The 25,771-nt window shown below is 45.7% G+C and overlaps 1 protein-coding gene across 17 annotated transcripts in view; it reads left to right on the top strand.

Annotated features, from left to right (window-relative positions):
* Positions 1–25,771, top strand: part of PML (PML nuclear body scaffold) — a 52,253-nt gene that overhangs the window by 14,559 nt on the left and 11,923 nt on the right. For 6 of the 17 annotated variants that reach the window (XM_017865096.1, XM_017865104.1, XM_017865106.1 and 3 more), the window contains exons 3-7: positions 13,769–14,349; positions 15,786–15,856; positions 23,505–23,648; positions 24,097–24,355; positions 25,432–25,484. In XM_017865096.1, coding sequence (XP_017720585.1) covers positions 13,769–14,349; positions 15,786–15,856; positions 23,505–23,648; positions 24,097–24,355; positions 25,432–25,484 — 1,108 coding nt within the window. Of the gene's footprint in view, positions 1–13,768; positions 14,350–15,785; positions 15,857–16,514; positions 17,237–23,504; positions 23,649–24,096; positions 24,364–25,431; positions 25,560–25,771 lie in introns of those variants that run through there. The other 11 variants (XM_017865109.1, XM_017865108.1, XM_017865111.1 and 8 more) reach the window with 5 other exon arrangements.

Raw genomic sequence — 25,771 nt, 5'->3', positions numbered from 1 at the left:
GGTTCAGGTGGGGGTGAGACCTGCAAGAATGCAGAGAGGGAGGGGTGTGGAGACGGCTGCGGTCCCACACTGCCAGCACTTGCCTGACCAGACGTGCTCTGGAGTGCTTCCACCCAAGAATGCAGAGATGGAGGGGTGCAGAGATGGCTGCGGTCTCACACTGCCAGCACTTGCCTGACCAGACATTCTCAGGAGTGCTTCCACCCAAGCATAGTGTGGGTCTAGGGCTGCAGGTGGAGCTGAGTCTTGTCTGTGTCTGGGTGTCAGATCCTAAAGTTTGCTGGATGGAGTGGGGGAGTTAATCCAGGGCCATCAAAGCCTGCAGCCAGAAAGAGCTTGAGTTATCATTAACTGGAGGAAACAAAAGGCCTATTAATCAAGTTTAAGAGGTGTGATTGAAGGATCAGCACCCAAGCCTGCTTGGTGCTCTCTTGGTGCCCTCTGTGAAGTTAGTGGTAAATTGCATTTTATTGGGGATTGATGATATTATTGGGATTGCTTCCTGGCCTGCAAGGAGCATTACATGGGCAGAAGAAAGGCTGCTGCCGGGAGTTGGGTAACATGATGAAAGATATGGACAATAAATGACCCATTTCCAAGTTTTTTATGAACTTACCTCGAAGGTAGATTTGTAGAACAATATGTGGATAAAAGGGGTTTTCCTCCTGGTCTCCTTTGATGTTTTGGAGAAAGAAGCAAGAAGTTTACTTATTTATTTTTGAGACAGTGTCTTGATCCGTCACCCAGGCTGGAGTGCAGTGGCACAGTCATGGCTCGCTGCAGCCTCAACCTTCCAGGTTCAAGCGATCCTCCCACCTTAGCCTTCCTAGTTTGTAGAGATGAGTTTTTACCATGTTGCCCAGGTTGGTCTCGAACTTCTGCGCTCCACCCACCTCGGCTTCTCAAAGTGCTGGAATTATAGGCTTGAGCCACCATGCCCAGCCAGAAGCAGGGAATTTGAAGCAGCCCAAGCCAAGATCAGGATTAGGGCTGGTGCTCCTTCTGAAGGCCAATCTCCTCTACTTTCTGCAGCTGTGGGAGTGGGCACTGCTATTCAGGGATGGAGGCCTGGGACATTTTAGAACAATTTGGGGTTTTTTCGTTTTGTTGTTTTGAGACAGGGGCTTGCTCTGTCATCCAGGCTGGAGTGCAGTGGTGCGATTACAGCTTACTGAAGCTTTGACCTCCCAGGCCCTAGTTGTCCTCCCACCTCAGACCCTCAAGTATAATAGCTGGGACTACAGACATGCACCACCATGCCCAGTTAATTTTTTTTTTTTTTTTTTTTTGGTAGAGCTGGGGTTTCACTATATTCCTAGGCTGGTCTCAAACTACTGAGCTCAGGCAATCCACCTGCCTGGGCCTCTCAAAGTGCTGGGATTACAGGCATGAACCACTGTGCCCAGCCTTTAGAACGATTTTTAACAAGACTTGAAATTAACAAGCTTTTGGCATAGTGGTGCACGCCTGTAGTCCCAGCTATTAGGGAGACTGAGGTGTGAGGATCACTTGAGCCTGAGACGTTGAGGCTGCAGTAAGCCATAATCATGCCATTGCACTCCACACTCCAGTCTGGGCAACAGAGCGAGGCCTTGTCTCCAAAAAAAAAAAAAAAGAAAAAAGAAATTCACAAGCTTTTCTCATTGATTGCTAACTGATACAATTAAAAACTAACTATTAATAGAACCACAGCCAGACAGCCACTGAGCGAGCAATCACTTATTAAGCATCTATTTCATGACTGATATTATGATAGATAGCTATTGCCAGATGAAAAAGAATGCCTGCCTTTGAAGCTTGAATTTGTGGAGAGTTTCAGCCTATGGATAAGTTGCATGTGTGTGCAATCTTGTACTCTATGGCAAGAACCCAGAGGTCCCAGAAGACATGTTCAGATCAAGTGCTGTGGCAGTTTTAAGAAGGGAAAACTTGTATTTATGTGGGAGGGTCAGGGAAACCCTGATATTTTAGCGTTTCAGCTACACCTTGAAGAGGTTTGTCTCTTCCATTCACAAGAGTTCACTCTTCATGGGTGAACTCTTCATGGGTGCCAGAAGGGTTCACTCTTCATGGGTGCCAGATGTTTGCGACAGCTCCAAGGTTACGCCCTCAGCCCCAGATTCAAGGGGAAGAGAGTGTGACTCTCTCCCAGCATTCCAAGCTAAATCTCAGTGTGTCTTTGATTGGGTCAGGTTCCTCTCCCTGCAAGGGTGGCTAAGGCTAGGGGGGTTCTCAGATTAGCTTAAGCCTGAGTCATATGCTCCCCCAAAGCTCATGGACTGAGAACAGGAATGTGTGGCTACCTAAAGGCAAAGTCCAGTTTCATATTGGTACAAGAAGAAAGAAGAATGTGCCTTCAATACATCTTAGAAAAAACGTCCAGTAGCCACTGTAAATGAAAGCAAAGAAGGAAAAAAACACTCCAGGTGTATGGAAGGCAGTGGAACAGAAACTGAAGTGCAGGGGACAGGTTTGAAGCCAGCCTCAAGTGAAACACCCTCACCTCTTGGTACCTGGGTAAACTCTTTTCAATAGAAAGCCATCCTTTTCCAACCAGGTTAGGAAATGGGCTGTTTGGGCTGCATTCAACCTTTCCTGTTAACAAAGTAGAGCACTATCCTGCCATTTGAGATGTTTTTCCTGTGCTATTCTCATAATTCCCACACCCTCCTGTAAGATTATTAGGAAGAGAGAACTGTTTGTTCCCTTTGTACAAACAAGGTGAGAGGCCAGAGAGTTAACAGGAGCTTCCCAAAAGGAAGAGCTTGCGGGAGCCAGGGCCAGAACAGGATGCAGGGTTTCCTGATTGCAGAATGGGTGGCCCCTGTCCTACTCCTGCTGGACTCTACATTCAGGCAGCCCAAACCTAACGACTGCACTGAGTTGCAAAAAGAATTCTAACAGTTGTTTCTTAAGAATTTAGAGTGTATCTTAAGTAAGCATGCAATTTAAGCAATGTTGAACTTAATTTTCCCTGACTTTTACAGAAGATAAAGAAACTAAAGTAAAATTAGACTTGCTGAACTTCAAAGAAATAATTCTTCATCTTAAAATATTTTCTTAAAAGATCCCTCTAAGATTAAGGGAAAAAACCGCAAGACATTAAGAGGTTGCAGTCATACTGTTTTTTTGTTTTGTTTTGTTTTTTGAAACAGAGTCTCGCTCTGTCGCCCAGGCTGGAGTGCAGTGGCATGATTTCGGCTCAGGGCAACCTCCGCCTCCCGGGTTCAAGCAATTCTCCTGCCTCAGCCTCTCAAGTAGCTGGAATTACAGGCGTGCACCAATAAGCCCAGCTAACTGTTTTGGGGTTTTGGGTTTTTTTTTTTTTTTTTTTTTTTGAGACAGAGTCTCACTCCATTGCCCAGGCTAGAGTGCAGTGGCGCGATGTCAGCTTGCTGCAATCTCTGCCTCCTGGGTTCAAGCAATTCTCCTGCCTCAGCCTCCCAAGTAGCTGGGATTACAGGCGCCTGCCACCACTCCTGGCTAATTTTGTATTTTTAGTAGAGACTGGGTTTCTCCATCTTGGCCAGGCTGGTCTTGAACTCCTGACCTCCTGATCCACCCACCTCCGCGTCCCAAAGTGCTGGGGATTACAGGCATGAACCACTGTGCCCGGCCATTTTTTTGTATTTTTAATAGAGACGGGGTTTCGCCATGTTGGCCAGACTGGTCTCGAACTCCTGATTTCAGGTGATTCACCCACCTCGGCCTCCCAAAGTTCTGGGATTACAGGCAGGAGCCACCATGCCCAGCCTCATATTGTTTGTTTTTAATGAAACGCTTCTATTTTACATGGTAGTAACTGAGTCTCTGCAACGAAAGATCAAGATGGTTGGCTTCCATCCTTCTAGTTTTGGTTCCATGTCAATAGGACTATAAGGTTCACCACTGGTCTTTTTACTTTAACATCACTTTTCCCAAAAGTTTTGTATTTTCATTGAGCTCTTAATTGGATAGATGTTATCAATAAGCAATTTTTTTTTTTTCAAGAAGGACTTCTTTGTTCTGAATTCCTTGAGTCTCTTGGTGTTGAGAATGTCTCTGGGTTACTCTGATACTTGAATAATATCTTGGCTGGGTATAATATTCTTGGTCACAATCACTTTCAAAATTTTGTAGATGCTGCTGCACTGTCTTCCAGCATCAACTGTTCATTAGGACAGCTCTGGGGCCAAACTGACTTGCTTGTTCTGTCTTGATGTCTAAAGATATTTTTTATTCTTGAAATTTATTAATTTAACCAAGCTGTCTTGGTGTTGAACATTTTGTATCAAATTATTCTGGAACTTAGCATGCTCCTTCAATCTAAAAATGCTCTTTATTTCAATTGCTTAAATTGCTTCTCCTCCATCTTCTTTTCTTCCTTCTCATTTTCTTTTCTTGCTCTATTACCAATAGTATTGCAATTTGTAATTTATTAACTTTAGGTTTGTTCAGTTTAGTAATATAACAGTACTACTACCATTTAGGGTGGGGGAACTTATTTACTTAATGACTGTTGAATGAGTAACCAAGATTAGAACCACCATATGCATTCACTTGATACATATTTTTATAAAAGTGCTTGAGAATATCAGAATTATTTATGTCACATAAGGAGTTACTGCTTGTTTTCTGTGTCACCGGATTATATTAATATTTAATGATTAACTCTACTCTTTGAATTTTGTAACAAATTCCTGCTGTGGCATATTTTGCAATTGGTTATGTTCTGCCAAAGCTGTAAGAGTTGGTGAGGTGTGTCAAAATTGGCATGACTGAATAGAAGAGCTGTCCGTTCTCACGATATGTTACTTAACTCATATATTGCTGTGTTATTTTTATGTTACTCATCAAATTATCTTTTTTCTTATACATGGCTTTAATTAATTGATTATTTTAGGTATTTCCATCTCTTGACATTTCATGTACTGAAAATAGATCAGATTTAAATAAAATAGCTTGATAATCAGTATTTATGTGATAAACTTTGTCTTATTTCTTGCAACATTTACCAGCATGTAAATCCAAATTGAATATTGGTTAATGTTCACCAATATTCAATACTATATAATTGTAGTGTATTGTTATGAAAGTCAATGAATTTCCCCCAATGATGTACTTTGTTCCAAAATTTGAATCTCCTTTAATAACATATAACACATATGATGCTTAAAAAATTTCTCACCGCTGACACTGTTTGGATTGTACTTATGACAGGCATACTGGCCATTACCTGGGCATATGAGGATAACCATATTTTAGAAATACCATGCTGGTGGCACTGGGGATCGCTGATTGGAGCTGGAGAGACCAGAGGCAGGGAGGCCTCTTAGGACATCATGCTCAAGGAGATAAGCAATAATCGAGGCAAGAACAGAGGCAGTAGCAGTGGGAACTGCTGGGACAGGTTTAGGAGTCAGCATTCTGTCTTAATCATCTTTATACCCTTGCCCCATGCCTAGACCTAGATGGTACTCAGTAAGTTTTTTGGTTTTTTTTTGAGATGGAGTCTCACTCTGTCTCCCAGGCAGGAGTGCAGTGGCATAATCTCAGCTCACTGCAACCTCCGCCTCCCGGGTTCAAGTGATTCTCTTACCTCAGCCTCCCGAGTAGCGGGGATTACAGGCGCCTGCCACCACACTCAGCTAATTTTTGTGTTTTTAGTAGAGATGGGGTTTCACCATGTTGGCCAGGCTGGTCTCAGACTCCTGACCTCAGGTGATCCACCCACCTCGGCCTCCCAAAGTGTTGGGATTACAGGCATGAGCCATCGCGCTCAGTCATAAGTTTTTTAAGTCAATGAAGATAGGATCAAGAAGACTTAATAAAAAATTATTGGGCCAGGTGTGGTGGCTCATGCCTGTAATCCCAACACTTTGGGAGTCCGAGGTGGGCGGATCACAAGGTCAGGAGTTCGAGACCAGCCTGACGAACATGGTGAAACCCCGTCTCTACTAAAAATACAAAAATTAGCCGGGCGTGGCAGCGGACGCCTATAGTCCCAGCTACTTGGGAGGCTGAGGCAGGAGAATTGCTTGAACCTAGAAGGCAGAGGTTGCAGTGAGCCGAGATCATGCCACTGCACTCTAGCCTGGGTGGCAGAGTGAGACTCTGTCTCAAAAGAAAAAAAAAAAATCATTGAAGCCATAGAGGACAGGGAGGCATCCAGGAGTGGCTGTTGAATGGTCGTGCCATTCCCCACCATAAAGATGGCAGGATAAACAGGGAACCCATGTGGCAGTGTACCCGCCACCTATTGAATGAGTGACATGATCCAGGGGAACACTGCCAGGATTACAGGCATGAGCCACCGTGCCTGGCTGAGTAGTATATTTTAATAGAAGCCTCAACATGTTTCCTGGGTTTTCAGTCTCCCCATCCTAAAGCTGTCCATGTCTAAACTGCCATGCCAAGAGTGGTATGTGTTAGCTCCTGCCTCCCAAAGTGCCTGGTGGGCGGATTATGAGGTCAAGAGATTGGGACCATCCTGGCCCACCTGGTGAAACCCCGTCTCTACTAAAAATATAAAAATTAGCTGAGTGTGGTGGTGCACACCTGTAGTCCCAGCTACTTGGGAGGCTGAGGCAGGAGAATCGCTTGAACCCAGGAGGCAGAGGTTGCAATGAGCCGAGATCTCGCCACTGCACCCCAGCCTGGTAACAGAGCAAGATTCTGTCTCAAAAAATAAATAAATTAAAATAAATTTAAAAATAAATAAACAAAATGAAATAAAATACACTACTTAGGAGGCTGAGGTGAGAGGATTGCATGAGCCCAGGAATTCAAGTCCAGCCTGGGCAACATAGCAAGACCCTGTCTCTGAAAAAAAATTAACAGTGTAGAGTCATTGCACTGAAGAGTCATAAAGGGGTAAATGAAACAATACATCCCAGAGAAGAGAGAGAGCTTTGTTGTAATACCTAGATGGGAGGTTCTTTGAGTGTTCCCCATTGCTTCCTATTTAAAGTCCAAACTCCTTTACTTAGAATTGATTATAGAAACTTTTGGAAAATCTAAATAGGTAAAAAGGAGGGACAAGAGAAAGAGGATACTATCACTCTAGATCTTTTCCTTTCCTTTTTGCTATCTCTGTGATCATCTAAAACAAAATGAACAACACTTACTGTTGTATAGCTTGCTTTTCTTATAGTCATGAATATCTTTCAAAATATATAGTTTTGATTTTTTTTTTTTTTTTTTGAGATGGAGTCTTGCTCTGTCACCTAGGCTGGAGTGCAGTGACGCCATCTCGGCTCACTGCAAGCTCCGCCTCCCAGGTTCACGCCATTCTCCTGCCTCAGCCTCCTGAGTAGCTGGGATTACAGGCACCCGCCATCACGTCCGGCTAATTTTTTTGTATTTTTAGTAGAGACGGGATTTCACCATGTTAGCCAGGATGGTCTCGATCTCCTAACCTCGTGATCCACCCGCCTCGGCCTCCCAAAGTGCTGGGATTACAGGTGTGAGCCACCGCGCCCGGCCTAGTTTTGAATTTTTAAGGCAGTGGCATCTACTGATTGTGTGGTTTCTTTCATTTTTTCAGTAATTATAGTGTCTTTACTATGGTGAGAGTAAATAGTCCACTATGTTTTCTCCTTCGAGATGTAATTTTACACATTTAACTTTGTGATTCACTGGAAGTGTATCTGAACATGAAACAAGAAGCAAAGCTCTCATTTCATTCCTGCCCCCTACCCTCCTCCCTAGCCAATTTCTCTGATTCCAATTGTTGAAAACCCCTTTAATGTCCATCAGTTTGGGCTGCTGGCTGGGCGTGGTGGCTCATGTCTGTGATCCCAGCACTTTGGGAGGCAGGGGCTTGCAGATCACCTGAGGTCAGGAGTTCAAGACCAGCCTGGCCGGCATGGTGAAACCCTGTCTCTACTAAAAATACAAAAAAATTAGCCAGGTGTGGTGGTGCACACCTGTAGTCCCAGCTGCTTAGGAGACTGAGGCAGGAGAATCGCTTGAACCTGGCAGGTGGAAGTTACAATGAGCTGAGATCACGCCACTGCACTCCAGTCTGGGCGACACAGTGAGACTCTGTCTCAAAAAACAAGAGAAGAAGATGGGTTGCTTTCTTCATTATATAAAATACTACATTTCTATATGCCAGGGACTACATCAGGCCTATCAGGTCTGTTCTACTGATCCTTCTCTTGACTCTTGAACTAGTACCATATTCTCTTAATAATGGCATTTCTGTAATGTGTTATCCCTTCCTTACATTGATTCCTCAAACATTTCTTAGCAGCTGGTCATAGTGGCTTAGATCTGAAATCCCAGCACTTTGGGGGCCAAGGTGGAAGAATCACTTGAGCCTAGGAGTTTGAGACCAGCCTGGGCAAAATGTTGAGACTCTGTCTCTATAAAATTAATTTTTTTTTCTTAGCTATTTTATCTGTTTGTTCCTTCATACAAAATTTAGAAACCTAGCCAGGCGTGGTGGCTTATGCCTGTAATCCTGGCACTTTGGGAGGCCGAGGTGGGTGGATCACCTGAGATCAGGAGTTCAAGACCAGCCTGGCCAACATGGTGAAACCCCGTCTCTACTAAAATAACAAAAAAAAAAAAAAAAAAAAAAAAAAAAAAAATTAGCGAGGCATGGTGGCTCACACCTGTAGTCTCAGCTACTTGAGAGGCTGAGGCACAAGAATCACTTGAACTCGGAAAGCAGAGGTTGCAGTGAGCCAAGATTGTGCCACTGCACTCCAGCCTGGGCAACAGAGTGAGACTCAGTCTCAAAAAGAAAAAAAAAAGAAATTTAGAATACTTCGGTTAAGTTTCAAAAATAATTTAAATTGCCTTAAACCTGTTTATTAACTCAAGGAGAATTAATAATTTTATAATATTTAGTCTCTCTTTTTGGGACCTTGATACAGTCTTCTGTTTTTTAGACTTTATCTCTTAGTAGGTTTTGTAATTTTCTAGGTATTTTGTACCTTTTAAAATTAAAACAAGTTTTTTAGAGATAGGGTTCTTGCTATGTTGCCCAGGCTGGTCTTGAACTCCTGGGTATAAGCAATCCTGTCACCTCAGCCTCCCTAGTAGCTGGGACTATAGGCACACAACCATGGCTTTGTAGAATTTTTAAAATAGCTGCTGTGAATGGGAAGATGGAATTTCCCCCATATTTCTTTTCGTTTGCTTTGCTAAGATAGAATTATGCTATTTTTCTTTCTTAATTATTATGTAATCTAGCCACTTTGGTGAGCAATTTCTTATTAAGTTAGTGGTGTTTTTCCTCGTTATTGTGAGTATTCCAGAAGCAAATAAATAATTATTTTGCCTTTCTGAAGATACAGTTAAGTCTGGGTTCTTGTCATGGAGCCCTTCTGGGCAGTTGCCCACTTCACCTCTGCCTCCTCCAAAATGCCAAGCACACAGTAGGTACTCAGTGAGTGTCCTATGAATGAAGGTAAAGGAACCGCCTGGCTAAGGTTATTCCTGGCCCTGGGTGGCAGCCCTTTGATTCAGGGTCTGCACCTCAGTCTTACCAGAGGGCTGGGGGCTTTTAGACCCAGGTGTCTCATTCAGGCTGGCCACCTCACAGACACTTGCTACCCATTTCCATGTGGAGTGGGAGCAGGGGCCAGTCTCCCTAAGGAAACCCCATTCAGGACAAAAGAAGCTTAGAAAAAGGACACAGCGGAGGCGATGGCCATCCAGAAGGTCTTGCTCTCTATCCAGCCAGGCTGCCTGAGGCGTGCCCTTCCAGGCTTGGAGCCCTGTCTCCAAGGAAAGGGATCCAACATCAGACACAGCCCCTCTCCCCAAGGGTCCAAGATCCAAAGTGGGAAAATGACAACTGTTTCTTATTCTCCTCCCTTTATTCCTGTACCCTATAGAATTGCCCACATTTATTAGTATTCTGTTTTTTAATTTCAAAAAAAGGAATACATTCATACATTCACAAGGCTCAAACATAATCTAAAAAGGTATACAGTGAATATGTCTTACTCTACCCTCATTCCACCCATCCCGTGGCCACTTTTATTAATTTGCGTGTCCTTTTAAGATTTATTTATTCAAATACAATCAAATATGAAGATATTCTTATTTTTCCCCATTCTTACACAAAAGGTAGTATCTGATACACACATTTCTGCACCTTGATTTCTAACTTAAAATATATATCATAGTAATACAAATAGTTAGCATTTATTGAACACTCATTGTATGCCAGTCATTTTTCAAACTTTTATCCATATATTAACTCATTTAATCCTTCCAGTACTCCTATTATTAACCTCATTTCTCCATGGAGAATTTTCCTTATCAGTATATAGATTCCTCAATGGCTTATAGCTACATAGTATTCATTGTATGGGTGGATCATAATTTATGTAACTAATTGCCTTGTAATGGACACGTGGGTGGCTTCTAATTCTTTGCTATTGTGGACTGTGCTGCAGTGAATAAATTGTATGGATATCATCTTGTTATGTGTGGAGATAGAGCTGTGGAGCAGATCTATAGAAAGAGGATTGCTGGGATAAATGCATTTGTAATTCTGATGGGTATTGCCAAATTGCCTTCTTCAGAGTTATTAGTTCTTTTCATAATTGCTTAGTATTTCTAATTAAGCGTAGCATTGATGAACACTGTGTATCAGTCTGGCTGGCTAGTAGGCTCTCTGTTGCTGGTTCCAGAAGAAGTTGATCGCAACATGGTCCCAGATGAGACCCTTTCTTCTGGCCTCAGGTGGGCTGACTAATTCCTCTTTTTTTTTTTTTTTTTTTTTTTGATGGAGTCTTGCTCTTTTGACCAGACTGGAGTACAGTGGTGCAATTTTTGGCTCACTGTAACCTCCGCCTCTTGGGTTCAAGCAGTTTTCCCATCTCAGCCTCCCGAGTAGCTGGGATTACAGGCGCAGGCCACCAAGACTTATTCTTATCACTGCCAGTGAGGGTAAATTACAGCAATATTTCTGGGGAAGTAACAGTATTTTCCCTGGTAATATTTGAAGAAGCAGCCTTGTAATGGTTAAGAACATGGACTCTGAGCTGGACTGCCTGGGTTTTTATATTTTCTTTTTTTTTTTCTTTTTCTTTTTTTTTTAGACGGAGGCCTGCTCTGTCTCCAGACTGGAGTTGCAGTCACCGGATCTCAGCTCACTACAAGCTCCCGCCTCCCGGCTTAACGCCATTCTCCTGCCTAGCTCCGAGTAGCTGGACTACAGGCCCACCCGCTTCACTCTGCCCGGCTAGTTTTTTTGTACTTTTTTTTTTTAAGTAGAGACGGGGTTTCACCGTGTTAAGCCAGGATGGTCATCGATCTCCTACTCGTGATCCCGCCCATCTCGGCCTCCCAAAGTGCTGGGATTATAGCCTTGAGCCACCCCACCGCGCCTGGCTGGGTTTTTATATTTTTTTTTTGCTGCTGTAACAAATTACCACAAATTTAGGGGCTTAAAACAATGTAAATGTATTCTCTTACGGTTCTGGAGGTTAGAAGTCTGAAACAGGTCTCACTGAGGTATATGAAGGTGTCAGCAGGCTTTGCTCCTTTGGGAGGCTCTCAGGCAGAATGTTTTCTTGCCTTTCCCAGCTTTTAGAGGCTGCCCACATTCCTTGGTGCATGCCCCCTTTCTGTCTTCAAAGCCAGCTATATCACAACACTCCCACCTCTGCATTCATCACATCTCCTCTCATTCTCCTGCCTCCCTGCCCTTTCCTTTTTAAGGATTCACGTGATTACATTGAATCCACCCAGATAATCTAGAATAATCTCTTTATCTCGAAGTCCTTAATTGAATAACACCTGCAAAGACCCTTTTGCCATAGTAAGGTGACATATTCACAGGTCTCAGGAATTTGCACGTGGACATCTTTAGAGGCCACTATTCTGCCTACTAGAGTTTGCATCTAGACTCTACCACTTACTACGTGTGACCTTGAACAAATTATTTTGCCTCTTGCACCAGTTTTCTCATCCTTAAAATGGGGATAATAATGTTATCTATTCCATTGGATTGTCAGGAGGATTGAATGAGTTGATATTTGCCAACACTTACAATAGTGTCTGATACACAATAAATGCTATGGAAGTATATGCTAGCTAAAATATATTAACCAGGCCAGGAGTGGTGGCTCACGCCTGTAATCCCAACACTTTGTGAGGCGGAGGCGGATAGATCACCTGAGATCGGGAGTTCGAGACCAGCCTGACCAACATGGAGACACCTCATCTCTACTAAAAATACAAAATTAGCCGGGGTGGTGGTGCATGCCTGTAATCCCAGCTACTCGGGAGGCTGAGGCAGGAGAATCGCTTGAACCCAGGAGACCGAGGTTGTGGTGAGCCAAGATGGCGCCATTGCACTCCAGCTTGGGCTGAGTGCAAGAGTGAAACTCCGTCTCAAAACAAAAAAAAAAAAATTAACCAAATAAAATATTAAAATACAAACACTTTGATCTAGCAAGCCTATATTTATAATCTATTTCATAGGAACAAAAACATCCATGTTTAGACTATATAACTTGGATATTACTAAAGTGTTGTCCATATTGGCACCAAAAGAAAAAAAGCAAAGGAAAAGGAAAGAAAGAAAATGCACAAACAGGAAATTACCTGAATGCCAGCAAAACAAGTGATTGAATCAATTGTGGCCCATCTGGGATATACCAGAGCTATTAAAGAGAATACATCAGATCTGTGCCTATGCACCTAGAGGAATGCTCTGAGTGAAAGTTTGTTAAGAGGAGGAAGTTACAAAGTAATTATATGAGTTGATTTCTTTCTTTCTTTCTTTCTTTCTTTCTTTCTTTTTTTTTTTTTTTGAGGCGGAGTTTCGCTCTTGTTGCCCAGGCTGGAGTGCAATGGCACCATCTCAGCTCACCACAACCTCCCTCTCCCGGGTTCAAGCAATTGTCCTGCCTCAGCCTCCCAAGTAGCTGGGATTACAGGCATGTGGCAACACACCCGCCTAATTTTGTATTTTTAATAGAGACGGGGTTTCTCTGTGTTGGTCAGGCTGGTCTCGAACTCCCGACCTCAGGTAATCCGCCTGCCTTGGCCTCCCAACGTGCTGGGATTACAGGCGTGAGCCACCGCGCCCGGCCGATTTCTTTCTTTTCTTTCTTTTCTTTTCTTTCTTTTCTTTCTTTTCTTTCTTTTCTTTCTTTCTTTTCTTTCTTTCTTTTCTTTCTTTCTTTTCTTTCTTTTCTTTCTTTTCTTTCTTTTCTTTCTTTCTTTCTTTCTTCCTTTCTTTCCTTTCTTTCCTTTCTTTCTTTCTTTCTTTTTTTTTTTAACAAACATCAACCCCCAAAATTGTAGACATCCAGGTCAATCATTTAACATGTTCTGTTTCTTCCTCTGGGAAATATGCATAACAATAATTCTCATCCAAGGGGCTCTCGCAAACGTTAAGTGGCATGGCTGACATGTGTCAAGTCTGTACCATCCTGCAAGCAGCAGCCCAGTCTGGCATTTGTGTAAAGCGGTTTTACTGGAGAGAGGTGTGGAAGGGTGCACCCCACAATGCTTAACTGGTGCTTCCTCAGTGAGGAAGGGAAATTCAGAAGTGGTGGAAAGAGATGATTGTCGTTTCGTGTATCTTTGTATTGTTTTCCGGATGTTGAAATTGTTACTGTAGTAACTTTTTCTGTGTTATTGGTTTGGATACTATCACCATAACCACAAACAATGAATTGGGAAAAGCAGAAACCTAGAAACATGCCGTGATTCAAAGTCTGGTAATTTTGGAAAAGAAATTTAATAACGAACGTTTTAAGAGGAAAAAGTCAGGAGAGTCCTAACCCAGGCCAACCTTGTGTGTCCACAGCATCTACTGCCGAGGCTGTTCCAAGCCGCTGTGCTGCTCGTGCGCTCTCCTTGATAGCGGCCACAGTGAGCTCAAGTGCGACATCAGCGCAGAGATCCAGCAGCGACAGGAGGAGCTGGACGCCATGACGCAGGCGCTGCAGGAGCAGGATAGTGCCTTTGGCGCGGTGCACGCGCAGATGCACGCGGCTGTCGGCCAGCTGGGCCGCGCGCGCGCCGAGACCGAGGGGCTGATCCGCGCGCGCGTGCGCCAGGTGGTAGCTCACTTGCGGGCGCAGGAGCGCGAGCTGCTGGAGGCAGTGGACGCGCGGTACCAGCGCGACTACGAGGAGATGGCCAGTCGGCTGGGCAGCCTGGACGCTGTGCTGCAGCGCATCCGCACGGGCAGCGCGCTGGTGCAGAGGATGAAGAGCTACGCCTCGGACCAGGAGGTGCTGGACATGCACAGTTTCCTGCGCCAGGCGCTCTGCCGCTTGCGCCAGGAGGAACCCCAGAGCCTGCAAGCCGCTGTGCGCACCGACGGTTTCGACGAGTTCAAGGCGCGCCTGCAGGACCTCAGCTCTTGCATCACCCAGGGGACAGGTAAGCACGCAAGCCATCTTCCTGGGCGGCCTGTGCCTCTGCTGCACCCTAGGGAAGGCGAGTCAGAAGAGATCATCTCCATTTGACAGAAAAGGAAACTGGGTTTTTATTCAGTCTTTGGGATTTGGTAAGATCTTAGGTTCCAGGGCACAGGATAAGGGGGAGATAAGGCCCTGACAAAGGGCTGCAGCCACCCAGAGGGGACACGTTTTACTAATTTACAAGACTCTATAGATTGACCTAGCGATGACTCATGGGGAACGAAAAACTGCAAAGCTGAGAATCAGACCCAGTATCATTTTGGCTCCAGAGGGACCAACCGCTTCAGGAGGTTCTCTTAAGCCACCAGTGTCTCGGAACAGAGAAGTCAATTGGGACCTGGGGTTAGGGTAGAAGGGGGCTAAGAAAACCTCCGGGGGATGATTGGATGCTTACCCAAAACCGTACAGTGGCCCAGTGGAGGAGACCTCTTGTCTCTAGGATGACCTGCTGTCCGACAACCTTTGCACGCCCTGCCTAGTGTTGGGCACTTGAGAGGTAAGGAGACACAGACCAGTTTCTGATCTCAAGGAGCCAGAGCCACATCACATAGCTGGAGAATGAGACAGTGCTCAGCTCTGCAATCCAAATCCAGGAGATGTGGCAGCTGTGTATTAGCTGGAACAAGGGGGCTTTCAAAGTAAGGGGTCGGGGGAGTGCACAAGAGGGTCTCCAGGACTCTTTGACTAAATCTCTAAGCTGGAATGTGAGCTCTGAGCAGCTGGTATAGGATGCCCTTACTGGGAAAGGGGAGGGAGGCTACGGAATCTGAAGGCACCTGGGTATGTGCCAGTAACAGAGAGCTTACTTACTTCTCCTGGAGCTGGACATGGATCATAAAGGATAATCTTAGAGGGCCTGGACCTGTGCCTTCTCCAACTAGGCAGTGAGTGTTACCCATATTAAGGAAGTGACCCCACAGAGTTTACATAGCTTGTCTTAGGTGTTATAACTGGGCAGTAGCAGAGAGAAGAGTTATTTTATTCTGAAGCATAAGAGATTTAGATTTAATAAAAACCAGCCTGCAGATAAGGAAGATCATGGAGCTCTCACTATATGCAGAGAGTCAGTGAGCTGGGAATGATGGCTTTATGATTGCACACACTTAGCCTTGCTGGTAGCTCAGAGATGGAGAGAGGTGCACTTGGAGTTTGGAGCCAAAAGCAAGCACTCTAATGCCACCTCTCTTTCCCTTCTGGCTGGGTTCCTGCCCACTGAATTCGAGAGAGCTCTCCTTCCAGCTGCCCCTCCAGGGAGTTGTCCAGTGCTGTGGGATGCCCTAGAAAATGGGTAACCAGGAAAAGCAACAGGGACCTCCTGTCTATCACTGTCCCAGGTCAGGATGTCCCTTATCAGCATTTCCTTGACCTGCCTGTGACCTTCTCTGTGTTCTACAGATGCAGCTGTATCCAAGAAAGCCAGCCCAGAGGCTGCCAGCACTCCCAGGGATCCCACTGACGTTGACTTGGTGAGATGGGTTTGAGGTCTGAAGGGGAGGCGGTGGGGCCCAGCAGGTCAGGCAGGTTGTGAGTCCTGCTGTCCCTGTGTGTGCAGGGAGAGTGTCTGAGTGAGGGACAGCAAGTGGCTGGACTGGAAATTTCAGTGAGAGGAAGTAAAGGAAGACATTTAAGGAAGGGTTGGCTGGCTACCTGACTGACTCTAGGCTCCTAAATGCCGAAGTTACTCTTGATGGTCCATGAGCCAGGTTCAGTGGGGGTTAGATGTGGGGTAGACGGGCAGCCACAGATCAGGGCTGCTGCAGAGGGAATTCCAGTATTAGATGGCATATGGGTGCCTTCCAGCCATGAGAAACTATGGTTGTCAGATGTATGGTTAGATATAGGGTCAGCGGCCCTAAGGGATGTGGCAGATGTCCTCTCCCCTCCTGCACCCTATCCCCAATGTGTGAGCCTTCTCTTGGAGTCAGCGTAGGTGGGCCTTCCCCCGCTGTTCCCCACAGGTGGTTCTTGGAAAGGAATGGGAAATGAAGCCAGGAGTCAGATCTGGATCCCAGTTGCCCAGGTTCTGCTGGTATGATTCCAGGGCCACCATACATGTAACAAACCAGAGTGTCTCAGGGTTGGAATGTATCCATGTCCCATCTAATGCTGGCATTCCCTCTGCAGCATCCCTGAGCCATGGCTGTCCAGCTTTCATGTACACATCTCCAGGGACAGGAAGCTTACTCATTCTAAAGGCAGCTGCTCCCAGCTCTGGACTGCTCTGACTTAGAAAGTGCTTCTCTGGGTGGAAATGCAGTGGTGTCCCTTTGACTTGCCCCCTTTGGCACTCACAAGTGTGGCTCCTCTCCACCAGAATAAGCATCCTCGGTTTCTTCCTGGACCTGGCGTCTGGTCTCTTCCCCAGCCTGGTCACTCAGGTTTGTGTGCGCCTAGCCTATCAAGGGTCTGGCCCCAGGAGTGGCCAGTCCTTCATGGACAGCAGGTCTTCTGGTGGTGGGTAGGGGCCTAGCTTTTGCCATGGCATGACCCATAGAAGAGAGAGAGTGCTGTAGGTTGAGGCAATCAGGAGAGGCTTCCTGGAAGAGACAGGACTTAAGAGTCTCAGAGTTTTAGAGCCAGGCAAGAGCATGGAGTCTAACCCCCTTTTTTTATTAACAGAGGATGAAGCTAAGGCCCAGAAAGAGGATGTGACTTACCTAAGGCTACACACAGCAAGTTAGGGGCAAGATTAAAAGCTGACTCTGTTTTTGTTTGTTTGTTTTTTGGATGAAGTCTCGCTCTGTTGTTCAGGCTGGAGTGTGGTGGCACAATCGCGGCTCACTACAACCTCTGTTTCCGGGGTTCAAGCCATTCTCCTGCCTCAGCCTCCCTAGTAGCTGGGACTACAGGCGCGCACCACTACACCCGGCTAATTTTTGTATTTTTTAGTAGAGATGGGATTTCATCATATTGGCCAGGCTGGTCTTGAACTCCTGACCTCATGATCTGCCTGCCTCAGTCTCCCAAAGTGCTGGGATAACAGGCGTGAGCCACCACGCCCGGCCTAAAAGCTGACTCTTAACTGCCTTGGGTACTGCATTCCTATATACACAACCTCAAAATAAAATGAGGACTTTTCTTTTTAAATATATATACACATAATACAATCACATAGTTAGAAATAAAACATAGAAAGTGATCAATAGTGTCTTACTCCCACTTCAGCCCCCAGTTCTTATGCCCATATAACTATCTTTTAAAAATTTATTTTGATACAGTCTTGCTCTGTCACTGTCAGGCTGGAGTGCAGTGACACAATCTCGGCTCACTGCAACCTCTGCCTCCTGGGTACAAGCCATTCTCATGCCTCAGCCTCCTGAGTAGCTGGGATTATAGGTGTGCACTACCACACCCAGCTAATTTTTTGCATTTTTAGGGGAGATGGAGTTTTGCTATGTTAGCCAGCATAGTCTCAAATTTCTGGCCTCAAGTGATCTACCCACCTCAGCCTCCCAAAAGTGCTAGGATTACAGGGATGAGCCACCATGCCCCGCCTCTTTTTTAATTTCTTATATATCCTTCCAGAATTTATGTAATTACAAGCAAATATTATTATAGATATTTGCCTTTTGCATTCTGTGCTTCACAAAGGTAGCATAATACCATATACACACGGCATCGTACCAGAATTCTTATCCTATCAATAGGTAGAGAGCTTCCTGATACCTTTTTGCAGCTGCATAATGGACCATTAAATGGATATGGCAGGCTTTATTTAGCCAGTTCCTTGTTGCTGCATATTTAGGTTGTTTTGCTATTACAAACAATGCTACAATGGATGATGTTCGTAAATAAGTAATATAAAATAATAAGGCTGGGTATGGTGGCTCACACCTGTAAACCCAGAACCTTGGGACACTAAGGCGGGCAGATTGCTTGAGCCCAGGAATTTGAGACCAGCCTTGGCAACGTGGTGAGACCTTGTTTCTACAAAAAGTGTAAAAATCAGCCAGTTGTGGTGGCATGTGCCTATAATCCCAGGTACTCAGGAGACTGAGGTGAGAGGATCACCTGAGCCTGGGAGTTTGAGGTTGCAGTGAGCTGTGATCACACCACTGCATTGTAGCCTGAGTGACAGAGTGAGAGCCTGTTTCAAAAAACAAACAAATAAAATCAAAATAATAATGGGGAAGTGCCCTTGGTCCACAGACTCAGCTGTCTTCCAGGTGCTAGTCATTGGTGAATGAACAGCAAAAGAGCCTGCACTGTCTTGTGTGAAGGTCTAGGTATTTTGGGTCTTTGTCTTGATAAAATCAGAATAGACGTGGTCTGTCAGTATCAGCTAGGAAGCAGTTTGAACTTGGACTATTAGAGGGTTGCTCTTTTTGCAAAGCCTCTGGCTTCAGTCCTTGCCTGGGGATGGCAGTGGAGCTGAGGGAAGAAAGTGGGGAACACAGTGTGAGTGCAAGGACAGGTGAGGCAGGCACAGACGGCTGTCCTAAGGGAAAGTGCTCCATCAGCTGTGCCAGGAGAGAAGCAGCTCTTGGGTCCATGTTTCTGCCTTAGAAGGCGGGAGTTGGGCATCTAGCTCCAGCGCTCCTCCCTCTTGAAACTGCTGGTTTGTTTACTTTCATTGCAACTATATGCCTGGAAGAGATGAAGAGAAAACTCAACAGGCTTCACTAGGATTGTTTGGGTGGGGCGGCAGCAGCTTGGATATTTTCCCTCCTCTGTTTCTCATAGGCTTTTTGTAATCATGTTATAACACTTTAATGGAAAAAAATAAATTTATTATTTAAAGCTATACAAATTATAAATCCGTCATTATGATGTGTTTTTCTCTACTGAGCCCTCTGGTGCGTTCCCTGTTTTATTAATGTGGATGGAGGGTGTGTCAGGGAGGTTGGGACAGAGGCAGAGAGGTGGCCAGCCCAGCCTTTGGGGAGTTTGTGACTTGTCTGGAAAGAGGGTCTTTTACATACCAGCAGTTTGCAGAGCCAGACACAGAATGGTAGAGCAGGACCTTTTAAACTCCTTTTTGAAAAAAAAAAATGTTTAATTTTGGTAAAATGCACATAACGTAAAATACTTCATCTTAACCATTTCAAAATGTTCAGTTCAGTGTATACTGAGTGTACAGTTCTGTAGCATTGAGTACATTCACACTGCTGTGCACCCATCGCCACCACCCGTTCCAGAACGATTTTTATCTTCCCAAGCTGGAATTCTGTCCCCGTAAAACAGTCACTCCCCATGCTGCCTCCCCTCAGCCCTGGTGACCCTTGTCTACTTTCTGTCTCTATGATTTTCACTACTCTAGGTACCTCCTATAAGTGGAATCACACAGTATTTGTCCTTTTGTGACTGGCCAATTTCACTTAGCACAGTGTTCTCAAGGTTTATCCATGTAGCATGTGTCAGAATTTCCTTTCTTGTTAAAGCTGAATAATAATATCCCATAATGTGTATATGCCACATTTTGTTGATCCATTCGTCTGTTGATGGACACTTGGCTTTTTCCATTTTTTGGCTATTGTGAATATACTACTGTGAACACGGTGTACAAATATCTCCTTGAGACCTTGCTTTCAATTATTTTGCATGTTTACTCAGAAGTGGAATCACTGGATCATATGGTAATTCTATTTTTAATTTTTTTTGAGGAATCACCATGTTGTTTTCCATTTTTTATTGCACAATTTGACATTTCCACCAGCACTGTATAAAAGTTTTGACTGGAGAGAATGCAGCCTCACCAACATTTGTTATATTGTCTCTCTCTCTTTTTTTCTTAAATAATAGTCATTCTAATGTGTATGAGGTGGGTTAAACTCTTTTTTGACCATTATCCTCTATTAAAAATGTATATATTTTACATCTTAACTTATAGTGTATACATATGCACACACATACTGTAGCTAAAGGAGAAGTTTTATAAAATAGGCTGGGCGCAGTGGCTCACGCCTGTAATCCCAGCACTTTGGGAGGCAGAGGCAAGTGGATCACCTGAGGTCAGGAGTTCAAGACCAGCCTGGCCAACATGATGAAACCTAGTCTCTTCTAAAAATATAAACCTTAGCTGGGCTTGGTGGTGGGCACCTGTAATCCCAGCTACTCAGGAGGCTGAGGCAGGAGAATCATTTGAACCTGGGAGGCGGAGGTTGCAGTGAGCCAAGATTACGCCACTACACTCCAGCGTGGGCAACAAGAGCGAGACTCTGCCTCAAAAAAAAAAAAAAAAAAAAAAAAAGTTTTACAAAATAAATTATGATTGTTACATGGGATATACTCTGATAATATTTCTATTCTATACTATTATTTTTGATATAATAATGTTGGTCATGACCCACTAAATTGCTTTCATGGTTGGATCCACTAATGAGTCACAAGCTGCAGTTTGAAAACCACTGGCCTTAAGAGTGACTAGACTTTCCTAGAGGCCTGGCAGAGACAGATCCTGGGAGATCATCTGTTCTCTCTCCTTCCCCAGACAGACTCACACTCTCTAATCTGCAGAGATCCTCCTCCTTCTTTTTAAAGATGTGGAGAAAAAGGAAGGAAGGAAGGGAGGAGGGAAGGAGGTCAATCCATCATGGCCAATGGTGTGGAGCCCAAGAGAAGGACCCACCGTGGGGTTCTGGTACCTGGCACACCCAGGAGCCAGCACTGTGCTGGGGCCATCCCTGCCTTATCTTACACACCCAGCAGCCTCTGTGGGGAGCCTCCTCGCCCAGCCCCAGCTTGCCTGGGTGGTTCTCAGAAGGCCCACATGAGAGGGACAGAGCTTGTCCCCGTGAGGAAGGCATATCCCTGCCACTCACTCATTTTCAACAATTGGTCCAGTGGACGTTTAAAGTTCACATAAGAGAGAAAGATGGTGGGGAAGGATGTAAAAGACTCAGCAAGTAAAGAAAATGAAGAGCACGCTGGGGCAGGAAGAGGCCTCCATTTCAAGACACTGGATTTGGCCGGGTGCAGTGGCTCATGCCTGTAATCCCAGCACTTTGGGAGGCCGAGGTGGGCAGATCACCTGAAGTTAGGAGTTCAAGACCAGCCTGGCCAACATGGTGAAATCCCGTCTCTACTAAAATACAAAATTAGCTGGGTGTGGGGGTGTGTGCCTGTAATCCTAGCTACTTGGGAGGCTGAGGCAGGAGAATCGTTTGAACCCAGAAAGCGGAGGTTGCAGTGAGCCAAGATCGCGCCACTGCACTCCATCCTGGAAACAGAGCAAGACTGTCTCAAAACAAACAAACAAACAAACAAACAAAAAAAAAAAACACTGGATTCAGGCCAGGCCAGGGGTCCTGAGGTATGTGACCTTGGGAAATCACTTCACCTCTCTCTGCCTCCGCTTCCTTCTCTGAAGACTGGCAATAATCATAGTATGGTACCTACTTTTTTTTTTAACTATAATTTTTATGGCAATAAAATTCATATAAAATTCACCATTTTAACTCTTAAAGTGTGCAATTTAGTGGTATTTATTACATTCATAATATTTTTTAAATTTTTAAATTTTTTTTTCTTTGCAGCTCCAACTCAAATGATTAAATTTTTTTCTTTTTAATTTTCAGAGATGAGGTCTCGCTATGTTGCCTAGGTGGGAGACTGAGGCGATTGTCTCACCTCAGCCTGCTGTACTTTCATAATCTTGCACAGCCATTGCCACCTATCTAGCCCCCGAATATTTTTATCCCCCCAAGAGGAAACCCCTTACCCATGAAGCAGTCCCATTTCCCCCTCCCCCATTTCCTGGCAACCACCAATCTGCTTTCTGTGTCTATGGATTTAACCATTCTGAGCATTGCATGTAAATAGGATTATACAATGTGTGTTTTGCGTCTGGCTTCTTTTTTTTAAAATTAATTAATCATTATTATTATTGTTTGAGACGGAGTCTCACTCTGTGCCCCAGGCTGGAGTGCAGTGACACAATCTTGGCTCACTGCAGTGTCTGCCTCCGGTCTCAAGCGATTCTTGTGCCTCAGCCTCCCAAGTAGCTGGGACTACAGGTGTGCACCACCACATCCAGCTTGGCTTCTTTCATTTAATGTAATACGTTCAGGGCTCATCCATGTTGTACATCTCAGTCCTCCATTCCTTTTTATGGCTTAATAATATTCCATCACGTGGCTGTACCACATTTTGTTTATTCACTCATCAGTTGATGCACATTTAGTTTGTTTTACCTTTTGGCTATTGTGAATAGTGCTGCTCTGAACCTTCATGTGCAAACTTTTGTTTAACCATCTGTTTTCCCTTCTTTTGGGTGCACACCTGGGGTAGAATTGCTAGGTCATATGGTAATTCTACATTTAGTCTTTTAAGAAACTGCCTCTATTTAATTTTGAGATAGATACATGAAGTACTTAGCACTGTGCCTGGCACAGAGTAGTAATAAGAACAATATTTATCATCAACGACATTTTCTAAGTGCCAGGTATTTTATATTTTACTTGTATTAACACATTTCATCCACATTACCATATAAGGTAGATGTTATTACTCCCATTTTATAGAGGGGGACTGAGGCCTGAGGAGTTTTAAGCAATTCACCCAACTCGTGCAGTAGCTGACCCAGGTAGAATTAAGGTTGAGAGGGCAGAGGCAAGGTCCCAGGGAGGCCAGTTTCAGCTCAATGGGAGGATTTTCTCATTGTTACAGGAGCTGCTTTCGCCAGTAGTGAGCACTTTGTCCCTGGAGGTGTGTGTATAAGTTGGGCTAATTATTGAGCATGTCCTGCGTCAGGCACTGTGATTCCTGGGGTATCTTCCAGCCCCCTTAGGACACACAAGAACCAAAGTGGTCCCTGGGCACCAGTAACTCAGAGTCAGAAGGAGGTGATGACAGGCGTGGTGGCTCATCCCAGCTCATCCCAGCACTCTGGGAGGCCGAAACAGGAGAATTGCTCAAGTCCAGGAGTTCAAGACCAGCCTGGGCAACATAGTGAGAGCCTGTCTCTACAAAAAAAAAAAAACTTTTTAAAAAAGGAAGTGATGTGATGGAGAGTTTGGAGGACTTCTTGTCCCCAGTGAGCTCGGAGCTGTGAGTCAGGGAACCTGGACCTGTGACTTGGTGAGGCCCCAGGGATTGGGCCAACCACAGGTCTGGGGTACCTGGCCCTGGGGCTACTGCCTAGTCATTTCTGACTTGATTTTCCCAACTTTGCAGCCCGAGGAGGCAGAGAGAGTGAAGGCCCAGGCTCAGGCCTTGGGGCTGGCTGAAGCCCAGCCTATGGCTGTGGTACAGTCAGTGCCCGGGGCACACCCTGTGCCAGTGTACGCCTTCTCCATCAAAGGCCCTTCCTACGGAGAGGTAAGGTTCTCCCCAGCCCTGGCCTCCCCTCCTGAAGGCCTCGATTCCATCAGGAAAGCGAGCTGGCACTGGGGTGGGAATCCAGGCCTTCATCAGATCAGCTCTTCGTGGGAAAGATGTTGCTCAGCGCCTTCTCTGTGCTCTCCCCTGTTCTTGGCTGCATGGTCAGGGAGCTCCCCAAAAGCATGGCCCACTCCCAGCCCAGCAGGGGTGCTGAGACACCCAGGGCACCAGGGCTGTCAGAGGCCAGCAGAGACTGGTGGACAGCAGACAGTACCAGTTTGGGAAGACTTCCTGTCTGAAGAGAGACGTGATCTGCATGGTTGAGAGCAGAGGAGAGGGGACAGCAGAAGCAAAAGGGTGGTCACAAGCCCCTGGCACTCAGGGCAGGCTCTGCCCACCAACCCCTGGAGGCATCTGACCTGGCTCTGTGACTCCCTCTGTGCAGGATGTCTCCAATACAACCACAGCCCAGAAGAGGAAGTGCAGCCAGACCCAGTGCCCCAGAAAGGTCATCAAGATGGAGTCTGAGGAGGGGAAGGAGGCAAGGTTGGCTCGGAGCTCCCCGGAGCAGCCCAGGCCCAGCACCTCCAAGGCAGTCTCACCACCCCACCTGGATGGGCCACCTAACCCCAGGAGCCCCGTCATAGGAAGTGAGGTCTTCCTGCCCAACAGCAACCACGTGGCCAGTGGCGCCGGGGAGGCAGGTAGGGAGGTGGGTAGGGCAGTGGCCTGTGTGCTGCCTGCCAGGGTCTGGGTGGGGCCCCTCTTCTGTATTTTGGCCCAATCCAGAAAGCACAAAGCCAACAGGAGTCCCTTATTCCCACTGAATAAGATAGGCAAAGTTCACAGTGTGCCTGGGGGTGAGAGTGTATATGGTTTACCATGTGTTTTGCCATGATTAAGGTGTGGGGAGCCTGACAGGCTAAAATGCACAGTTCTATGAGTCCTTTCTCCCAAACACTAATCTGACAGTGCCCAGTACTGTGCCTTTGCACAGGGCAGGTCTCCACAAGAAGTTTTGGCAGATGCCTAGCATACTCCCAGAGAGGACTTGGGCATACCATCACAGGAAACTGGACTCCCCGTGACCTTAACTCTGCTCTCTCAGTCTACACCCATCATTTCCCCAAGTGTTTCTACAAAGGCCACCTACCTAGGTATCTCATTTGTCAGAGTTACCTTCTATGAACACTGCCAGGCAGGTAGTCAGTTGGGCAGGAGTTGAGGTCAACCCAGAGAAATCTGGAACAAGAGAGTTCTTCTTGGATCTGCTTAACCCAGAGTACAGCTTTGTTCTTCATTCTGACTGAGCCCCAGCCCTGGTCACACACTGAGCACTCACTGACATTCCTTACCCACAAATGCTATTGGTAATCGATGGGTTTTGATTCACTAAATGAAGCATATTTTAACTCTAGACATCCCAGCTCATGGAGCTGCGAATGGGGACAAACAGTTTGCTTCTTTAGGATTGCAGAAGGTTCCAGACCAGGTAGTGGTTGTCAGGCCTCCTGTACAGGGGGCAAATTCTGAATTCTGGGCAAATAATTGAATATTCATAGATAAGGCACAGCAAGAAATTATGGAAACCCATTTGTGAATTACACAAATCCAAATGTGAAACAGTCACATTGGCACACAGTGACTATTCCCATCCTCCTGCAGGGCATCCGTTGCCCCCAGTCCACTGGCCTGCGAGGATTCCAGTAGGTGCACACCCACACCCCTCCCAGCGTGTGTCCTGGGCAGTTCATAATGCATCTCCGCTTCCCCGTTTCAGAGGAGCGCATTGTGGTGATCAGCAGCTCGGAAGACTCAGATGCCGAAAACTCGGTGAGTGGCCCAGAAGTTCAGCCCAGGACTCTTGCCTTCCCCCATTTCAGGTCCCAGGGGGCACAGCCACAGCAGGTAACTCTCAGACTTGCCTTGCGCCTGGGGAATTTTCCAATGAGGCATTGAGTCCCAAGCTGTGCTGAGGACAGTCTGCAAATGTTAGCTGCATGCCTGGACCACCCTAGCCCTCCTACTACACCAGGGCAGGAGCCTTCGGTAGCCATATATACTCTTCTGAAATGCTGATAGCATATGTCCAGAGCCCTGTCTCTTTTCTGGAATGTCCA

Source organism: Rhinopithecus bieti, unplaced genomic scaffold (genome assembly GCF_001698545.2).
Source record: "Rhinopithecus bieti isolate Rb0 unplaced genomic scaffold, ASM169854v2 scaffold_79793, whole genome shotgun sequence".
In the NCBI taxonomy this organism is placed as follows: Eukaryota; Metazoa; Chordata; class Mammalia; order Primates; family Cercopithecidae; genus Rhinopithecus; species Rhinopithecus bieti.
This window is presented reverse-complemented; position numbering and strand designations above follow the sequence as displayed.